Source organism: Desmodus rotundus, chromosome 12 (genome assembly GCF_022682495.2).
Source record: "Desmodus rotundus isolate HL8 chromosome 12, HLdesRot8A.1, whole genome shotgun sequence".
Classification (NCBI taxonomy): domain Eukaryota; kingdom Metazoa; phylum Chordata; class Mammalia; order Chiroptera; family Phyllostomidae; genus Desmodus; species Desmodus rotundus.
In genome coordinates this window covers 100,955,810-100,965,464 of record NC_071398.1, presented here as the reverse complement: position 1 = coordinate 100,965,464, position 9,655 = coordinate 100,955,810, and the positions used below count along the sequence as shown (strand labels likewise).

The 9,655-nt window shown below is 53.6% G+C and overlaps 1 protein-coding gene across 1 annotated transcript in view; it reads right to left on the bottom strand.

Moving 5' to 3' along the window:
• RGS5 (regulator of G protein signaling 5) overlaps positions 1 to 9,655 on the bottom strand; it is a 32,317-nt gene that overhangs the window by 5,768 nt on the left and 16,894 nt on the right. Inside the window, exons 3-4 of the mRNA XM_024552014.3 lie at positions 6,031 to 6,092; positions 966 to 1,132 (exon numbers count right to left, since the gene is read on the bottom strand). Of these exons, the coding sequence (XP_024407782.1) occupies positions 966 to 1,132; positions 6,031 to 6,092 (229 nt within the window). The remainder of the gene's footprint in view (positions 1 to 965; positions 1,133 to 6,030; positions 6,093 to 9,655) is intronic.

The following is a 9,655-nucleotide window of genomic DNA, read 5'->3' as shown; positions in this document are numbered from 1 at the left end:
GATCCATACTAATTAGTAGCCAGAGCGTAGAGAGCCCATGAGGGAACAGTCACACTGTGGGGGGAGTGAGGGGGGTCCCTCTCACAGCATGTCTGTGGTGGGCTGCCACCCCGGGGCTTGCTCGGACCACTCCTGGGCCAGCTCCACATCTCGTGAAACACTCAACACCCAGAGCGGACTGCGGGGCACAGTGCGGAACCGGGGTGATGTGACCGAAACCTCATGAAGAGGGTCCGCTGTGGCCGCCTGGGGGTCCCCCAAAAGGCTTCACATTCTTTCTCTAAAATCCCATGGGTGGAATTTTTTTCATAAATAGCAAAGGGCGAATAAACTGCCCCAAAGCTTCTTTGAAATCAACACCCATCTTGTCTTTGGTAACCAGTCAACGGGACCCTGTCTTCCAGCGTCCCTCGCTCTGTGCTCTCTGGTGCTAAGCGGATTTCCGTGAGCAGGGACCCTGCCGTCCCCACCAGAGAATTCACGGCAGAGGCCCAGGGAGAGGCAAAGGGGGGTGAGGGGGGCTGAGGGGAAGCAGATAGTCCAGTAAAGAGAAAGAGCAGGGGAGGGGAAGAGAGAGAGGGTGAGGGGTGGGAGGGGTGGGAGTACTCGTTAGCATTAATTAGTCCAGACATGGAGACACCCGCTGTGTAAGTCTGCCCTCCCCAGCCTGCAGAACCATCTTCTGGTCCTCATTCTCACCAAGGAGGTCACGGGGCTGGGAGAGACTCACAAATCCAGCCAAGAGGATGCGATGCATGTCATTCCCACCTGCTGCCGAGAAAGACCACGCCGAGGGCCCCTGGCTGGAGCAGGGTTCAAATTCACACCTGCTTGGCCACGCTGCCCTGCCTTTGCACCCGGCAGGTGTCCCGAACCTCGAGACAGAGGTGAGTCCTTCCAGGGGGTGGCTGCTGCCCACCGCACCTTCCCGGGCCATGCCCTCCCGCCAGCCCCTCGGGACCAACCTCCTTAGGGGCCTCGGTCCGGATGAACTCTTCATAAATTTTCTTCGCCTTCTCTGCAATCTTGTCCGGGGACCTGGTCTTCTTGAAGTCTTCACAGGCTATCCAGAACTCCAGGTTTTCCTCACTGAACTCCGACTTCAGGAAACTCTGGAAGCTGGCAAGTCCGTCTAGCGAGCAGAAAGGCCGTTGATAAAATAGATACATTTATCTGTGTATCCATTTACCTGCCCACCTGTCACTGTCGCCTGCGGTGCAGCCTGGGCTCGCTTGCTACATATTGATATTCTGTCACTGATGGAAGAACCTCGCGGAGTTCCCTCCTTTACTTCCGCTTACAAACTGAAGAGGCAGGTGTGACTAATACCCTACTTTACAGGTGAGGGCCGAGAGGCCACGTGACCTGCCCTTCCTTGCTCAGCAGGTGGGAGGCAGAGCTCCATCCAAACCCGAAGGCCGTCTGTCTGCAGGTGAGGGGGGTTCACCTATAGACGGCCCCAGGGCGTGCTGTGACTTGAGTGGGTATTTCCTAATTTTGGATTACAAGTAGGAAAAAAATACATTTAAAACTTGGCTTGGGAGTGTAAGTAATACGAGTGTTGATTATTGTGTATAAATGACTTACAATCCTTTTGTTTTTCTTTCTACAGATGGTTTCTGAGCAAATCAGGCCCTGTGACAGGTCATAAGTGAGTGACATAAGCGTGGTCCTGCCTGATGAGCGGACAGACTGTGGGGGAAGCAGAAGGAAAATGACCACACAAAACACGTGTGCACAGTGAAGGAACACAGTGAGAAACATAGTAACAGAGGGATAGATAGACAGGAAGACAGGAAGAAAGGCCCTCACCTGCCTCCAGGAGGAAGTGACCTTGGATTTCAGCCCTGAAGGACGCGTGGGAAGGGCCTGAGGCCGAGAGAGCTCCAGGGGAGAGGCTGTGCTCACCAGTTACACATCGGTTTTAAAACGGAGTAAATTCACTGTGGCTCACTGGATTGAGCACCGGCCTGCCTATCAAAGGGTTGTCGGTTCAATTCCCAGTCAGGGCACAGGCCTGGGTTGTGGGCCAGGTCCCCAGTAGGGGGCGTGTGAGAGGCAACCACACATGGATGTTTCTCTCCCTCTTGTTCTCCCTCCCTTCCCCTCTGTCTAAAAATAAATAAATAAAATCTTAAAAAATAATAAAATGGAGTAAATTCAACATGATTGTAGCTACTCTGACCCTGTGTTCAGTTTGCTATTGCTCATGTGACTTCCGCTCATAATTAAAACTACACGCGGGTTTACATCTACATACGAACACGTATACGGGAGATTCGGGGCCTGATCCTCCTGCTGGAGGCTCCAGCTGTCAGGTGAGAGCAGGTGGCTGAGGGTGCAGGGGGCTGCTGGGAGAATACAGGGAGCCCCTCTACACCCTCATAATTTCCTTCCTCTTCAAAGCTAACGACATGTACCTCTCTGCACAGACGCATGCCTTTAACACCAAAATTCTCATAAATCGGTATATACATATAGATTCCACGCCCACTTCTTATCTAAGGCACAGAGGTTTCCAGAGGGAGGAGAGAGAAGGGACAGGCCTGCTTCTGCCTGCGCCGGAGTCCTCATTGTTGCTGAGACAAAGGCCTTGAGCACCTTCTCGCTGCCGGCGGGAGAGCAGGGCAGAGTCTGATGGGTCCCTCATGCCTGCCCTGGGCCTGGAGGAATCAACCGCACAGAAGGGGTCTGTGGCTGGTTCACTGCCTTCAGCTCCCTGTCCCCTAGCAGGCCGGGAGTCATCCAGCCTCTTGGTGAAAGGGAGAGGGAAAGTTCCAGTCCCCGAACGTAATTTGCACCCTGAGGCCAGGCGCCTGGATTCCCCAACAACAGCGTCCAAGGGATGAGCGTGGACGGGACTTCCCGGGGCCGGCGGCCACCCCTGGGCCCCACAGACACGCCCACTGAGTTCCTATCTTGTCTCTCTGCCGACAGGCGGCTTGAACCGAGACCCATGCCACGGCTTTGTGCTCTGCGGGTCTGGGAGGTGGTGAAATCTGCCCCTGTGTTACCTGCCTTCCACGGATTCTCCGAGAGGCCCTTACGTGGCCTCTGCAGCCCTGCCTGGCGCCTTTTCCTCCCGACTCTCAGGTGTTCTAGGGGCCGTTTCTTAGAGACACTCTCTGTTCAACTCCCGCTCCCCCTGGGGGCGTCCTCTTGGCTCTGAGCCACCCAGACTCCCGGCCAAGCGTCTCTGTTCTGCACGGAACACGCCTGTGTTCCTTGCCCGCCCCCTCCCCTCCCCTGCCCCCCACCCCGGTGGCGTCCTCACCAAAGGACACACACAGGCTCCTGCGTGTCTGTTGTCCCCCCTGAGAAGTGGAAACTATTACAGAAGCTCGGGCCTCAGCTCGCCTCTGTTTGCAAACAGAAAGACTTCGGTCCCTCCAGAGACGCAGAGGTGTTATCACTGACCGCCTCTGCACACCTCCCAGCTGTCCTTGTCATCCCAACCGAAGCTTCCGTCCCCTCAAAGCCCCAAACCTATGGACACAGGGCCCTGAGCATCGGTGTGGCTGCAACGGGCGGTGTGGGGGCACGTAAAGTACCTCCTTCTCCTTAACGGCTTGAAAACGTGGAACTATTGCTGCTACTTCTCAGGTTTCCTGACGACAGCAACTAACACCTGGGCCCAGGGTACTTAGCGTTCAGAATGCGTGAGTGTCCCCTGTCGGTTGCCGCTGGCCCCAAACCACTCTGTAAGACAGGGAGTGAGTCCCCTGATACACTCAAATAGCGTTCTCTGAGTTAACCTCATGGAATTTGGGGTTCAAGAAGCAAAATGAATTCGTTTGTCATCCACTGAGTCGGTAAACATTTACTGGACACTTTATATGTGCCAGGGCAGGGGACTCTGTTTAGCACACACAAAAAAAAACCCCAAAAAACCAAAAAAAAAAAAAAAAAACCCAAGAAGAGGATCAAAAGTGGGTAAGATTGAGAAAGTTCCAAAAATGGGGGTGTCGGCGTTCTGCCTCGGAACATAAGATGTTCAGCCTGCTGCAGGGAGGCAGACGCTTACCCACCAAAGCAGTTAAAAATGTTCACATGCGGTCAGACACACGTTACTTGTTATCTGCCCCGCGCTTATTGGTCTTGCAGGTTCTGTGAGAAATGGTTTTTAAATCCTTGTTCTTGCAAAGCATCTAACAAAATTTCATATTCCATTCTTGTGGTGAAGATGGAGAAATATGGGGTGGATGTCTTAAGTAGACTCATTTTTTTAGAGTGAACTCTTCAACAAATATTTATTTTCCCCAAACTGTGCATTTCCTGTTGTGAAATTTTCTGGACCAAAAAGACCAAGTCCCGGATGCTAATGAGTCTATAATCTCTCGCTGGAAGAAATTGATTTATAAAGAGAATACAAAGTAGCAAACGCTGAGTACAAAGTTGCAAGATTAAGCAGCATAATAGATGTGCCCACGAATGTCTCTGCAAGCTGGGAGGGAAGAAGAAAGACCAGACATTTCGTATTTAGATTAGCTTTGATGGGAGAGGGAGAATTTCAACAGAAAAGACATGTAATCAGAGGACATACAAGAATCACCTGATGAATGCAAAAATAAGTGGAACAACAGAACAATATTTCTCTGGCTAAAATCAATAAATTAAATAGATAGATAGATAGATAGATAGATAGATAGATAGATAGACAGACAAACAGAGCATCCAGACAGAGGGCGGGAGAAGAGTTCAGTGAGACAGCTGACCAGCCCCAGCATTACTGTGGAGAGAATTTAGCACTGGAAATTGGCACTTGATACGGGAGGCCCTGGAAATGCTGAGGATGAGGGACCGGGGGAAAGGTGGGCTCAGGTGTCTTGGCGCTGGCCTGGGAAGGCCTTCTCCCCGACAGTGTTGTCACGTCTTGAACTGCGAGCTGCCAGAAGAGGAAACTGGGGCTGGGGACTCGACCACCCAGGTCCGGTCCCGGGAGCAATAAACACACTAACCGCCGGTGTCACGGTCCCAGGGTGTCCCCATGCTCTTTCAGCCCTTGCTGACCCGTCCCCAGGCCCAATCCGAGAGGGCAGGATCGCTGGTACGGTGAAGGTATTAACCTGCGGAGGTCGCGGCTGATCTGAGAGATTCAGACAAACTCTTTTCTTAAATATTCTCGCGTGTATTCTCGGGTGCACAGGTTCAAGGTCGTGGCTAGCTGCGCGTTAGGCCACGACGTTGAAGCTCTCAGTTTGCTTATAACACGTATTTCGTAAGGGTGTGTGATTTTAGAGAGTAGACTTTAACCTGGAGATACCAGGAACTCTGAAGTCCGTGTTGCTGTAGGGTTTTTTTTTTTTTTTTTTTTTTTTTATGAACTTCAAAGTCAGTGTTGTGGGTTTTTTCCCCCCATTTACTGTTGAAATGGCTGCAAAAATACAGATTTGATAATGCAAGAGAAGCTTGATAATGCAAGAGAAGCTGAAGAACTTCAGCGAGTGCTACTCAAGTTGCTTATCAAAATAGGTTTGCAAGTGTTGTGGGAAGTATTCATGCCCCGAGCACAGCAACATTGTCTGCGGAACTGATACAAACGTTTGCAAAGCCGGTTATTGAAGATACTGATTAATTAATGTTGAAGACATTTTTTGGCTGCATTTTTTAACAATATCCACATTTCCGTTACTTGAAAAAAACTGTATTCTTTATGTTTTTACATTTTTTTGTTTAATGACTTCCAGACCTTAGCTGAAAATAAATAAAAATCGTGTATTTTATTACATAAATATAATAAATGCAAATTTGCAGTTTTTTAAATTTTTTCCTCACATTTTAGCACATACTAGTAAGGAATGTATCTCTCAGATACACGCGCCTACGCTGTAATTTTTTTGGCCATGACCCCCGCAGGGTTCAGGGGCGTGAGGGTCAGGACACGCGATGTCCCCGTGGAAGGGACAGTGGGCGTGGCCCGTAAGCCTGAGTCCCCGCTGTCCGGTTCTCCAGCACACCCCCTCGCACCTCCCCTTGTGGAGGTCACTTTGGAAAGTTTCAGAAATGCCAACGTTATAAAAACTGACTCACAGTTGTTCTGCAGCAGCTTGTCCAGGGAGTCACGCCACTGGAGAGCCTCCCCCGGCGAAGGCCTGCGAAGGGGCAGAGACAGAACGCGGGGACGGGGTTAGAGGGAGTTAAACGACAGCACCTACAACACCGCAGACCCGCTTTTCTTAGAAGCGGCACAACCGGGACCCGCCCCCAACACAAGGGGGTTATTGACAGCCGGGTGGGAGGAGCTGGGTTTGCTCTTGGACACAGATTTTGAACATTTTCACCTCTTTTTGGACAATTTGGTTTGGTTGGGCCCCTTTTAGAAGTAGAGTCTATTTGTCACGAAGCTGTGTGTGACATTCTTGTAGACACTGTAACGGTGTCTCCAGTTGTGGGTTTTTTTCCCCCTAAATGGGACTGAATGAAATCAGGGCCCACCCAGGGGTGGGGCCCACCACCGGGCGGAGTCAGCAGAGGGCACCCACGCCACACCCAAGTCCCACCAGGTCTCCGGCGACGTCCGAAAGTGTGTTGGGGGTGAGTCTTCATTCTTAAAAATCTGACTGCATTTTTCCTGCCCAGGTAGGACAGGCTGGTGGTTTCTAACAGATCTTCCGTGGAGAACAGGAAGTCAAACACCAAGGGTCCAGACTCCACTCCAAGGGGAGGGTGGGGGCCACGCAGCCAAGGCCCCTGCCCTGCGCGTTTATTCGACCATTCGCACGCACAGCGCCCTGCGGCCATCCCGCCTTACCCACCCAGTTCTCTCGCCCCCCGCAGGCCCGGGCAAGGCGGGCGGGGCTGTCCGGGGAGGTTGGCTGGCTGTGCTCTCGGGACTCACCCGCTCATGCCAGGACGTGACTTCTTCGTCGTCACATCGACACAGACCTACGAGGCCTTCGTTAAAATGTTCAGGCCAGCAGAGGCGTGTTTCCTGATCGGACTTTCCGTAGCTCGTATTTGCTTACTGTTCAGACAGAACAGGAAAAGCCCTGCTTCTGGTTTTAAAAACCGGTATCTTAGGGCTGTAATGATGCAGATGGGAAGCAGAGGCTGACGAGACTCCAGGCTCCGACCAGGCCTCCGTTTACGTAGTTGGGGGGGGGCCCTGGCATTCTGGGCGAAGGTCCCGTGAACAACTTGTTCCCGCCTCTGCCTCGTGATAGGACACACACAGACCTGGACGCTCAATCCCATGACTTCTCACGAAGAGTCAGGTTTACTATTCGAAGGTCGCACATGCCAAACCCGAGGGCGACCACCTACACGGGATGCTGGGAGGAGTCTCCTCTCGTTTCCTGGCGAGGAGCTCAGGTGTCCCAGGTCAAAACTGCAGCCCCTGTCCTTGGAAACTTAATTCCACTAACGAACTGCCTTCCCCGCCCCGCCTTCTCCACCCAGTGCAAGCAGCAGGGGAAGGAGAAAGGACGCACAGAGGGGCTAGAAGTATGTCCCTTCGTTTTTCTGCCTCATTTTATCGCTGCCCAGAAAAGGACCTGATTCCTTGGGGTCACTGCTTGTCCCGGCTCCTCTGTGTTGCCTCGCCCCGAGAACTCGTCCTCGTCCGTGCTGTGTCACACCTACGTTTTCGGCGCCAGCCTCGCGCACCCTCATGTCCTCGGGGCCATGGCTCAGTCTTCTGCGTGTGACAGACGCCGCCGAGTCCCTGTTGATCGCCGGCAGATACAGCAGGACGTGAAATCTCTGGACGAAAGAAACATGCCTGCCTCCTGCCCCGAATCTCTGATTTTATACGTGTTCTCATGAAGTCACCTTTCCTGTCCTTTTCCCGCAGTGGCTCCCGGCGGGCACAGGAACAAGACATGCTACCAACAGGTGCACCTGTCTCAGACGCGTCCCCGGGTCCAATTTGTCCCTGAGCGTCTGGGAGAACCGGACTAATGCTCACTGTCGGCGGCACATCACAGCCGAGACTCCGTTCTTGAAAAGGATGCGTGCGCAGCCTGCTCGGGGATCAATTAGTCCCAACTGATCCGAGGACACAGCCGAGCAAGACACGGCCGCCGGCAGCACGAGGCCAGGTGTCTGATGAGCGGCCTGTCCCCGCTCCCCGGGTCTGCCAGCCCTCATTAAGTCTGACTGCTTCAGGAACAAGACAAGTGCAGCTCTGAGTGACCACTGAGTGCCCTGGCCTGCCAGGTGGTGGCCGACTGCACAGTTGGCCCTGGAGCCTCTGTGGGCATGAGGTGGGAGGAGGCTGGCTCCAGCAGAGGGCGGAATAAACCGTACAGAGGTGATTGGCTGGGTGTTGTAGGATGCTCAGGTGCAAATGCCACCTGGTCCAGGAGGTGACGTTTCTCCCTTCATTGCACCTTTCAGGTGGTGCTGGGCTCCTGGCCTGAAGGTGCAGCCTGTCCTTCACAGAGAGCTCCTCCCACTCCATCCTGTGGCACCTCCCTGCAGCCTGTCCATCACAGAGAGCTCCTCCCACTCCATCTTGTGGCACCTCCCTACAGCCTGTCCATCATGGAGAGCTCCTCCCACTCCATCCAGAGGCACCTCCCTGCAGCCTGTCCGTCACAGAGAGCTCCTCCCACTCCATCCTGTGGCACCTCCCTGCAGCCTGTCCATCATGGAGAGCTCCTCCCACTCCATCCTGTGGCACCTCCCTACAGCCTGTCCATCATGGAGAGCTCCTCCCACTCCATCCAGAGGCACCTCCCTGCAGCCTGTCCGTCACAGAGAGCTCCTCCCACTCCATCCTGTGGCACCTCCCTGCAGCCTGTCCATCATGGAGAGCTCCTCCCACTCCATCCAGAGGCACCTCCCTGCAGCCTGTCCGTCACAGAGAGCTCCTCCCACTCCATCCTGTGGCACCTCCCTGCAGCCTGCCCCAGGGTTCAGTTTGCCCACAGTGAACCTGGGTGCCAACCGCCAAGAGTAACCCCTGACTTAGATGTGAACATGTCCAGTCCTGAGCAGTCCCCACTCTGACACTTCGTGGCTGTGACTGAGGGAATGCGTCTCAGCCTCTCTGAGCACCAGGGGTCTCTGTCCTCCTTAAACAGCTGCACCGTCCCCATCCCCACAACTATTGGACACTTCCGGTGCCATCCCCATGCGCCCTTGCTCGTGGCCCGGGAAACTGAACTCCAGCCCCTCGCTGGCACTTGTCAGTGTCTTCTCTGTCCTCGAGTCCCTCCCCGCAGAGCGAGGGGTTCTCAGGTCCACGGGCACAGACGCAGCCCCTACCCTGCCGCCAACAGGGACCAGGCACCGGGGTGGGACGCAGATGCAAACACCTGCCACTTCCTGGGGTCTGTCTGCGGGCCAGACAGCCCATCCTAACGCCTCTCTCCTCACCGCGCTGCACTCCACGTCCAGAGCTGTCCAGCAGGAGAGAGCAGGGACAGGCGTGGAAGGGTCTAGGGGCTGGGAGAGCATGTACTGGTCTGTTCCCATGGGGCAGGGGCCAGAGGGACCGCCACTCCCGGCCATTCTGACCTGGGCAGGGAGGTCGGCTTGGGTGGTAAGGACAAAGGCAACAATTTTCTACTTTTTCCATGGTTCTATTTTTTTTTCCTAATGAGAAGAATAAAAATATATTCAAAAAAAATAGAAAATGCTTTTTTTAAAAAAAGGATTGCTTTTTTTTGAAAGATGAAAGGGGTTAAAAATACCTTCCGTCTGGAGAGGG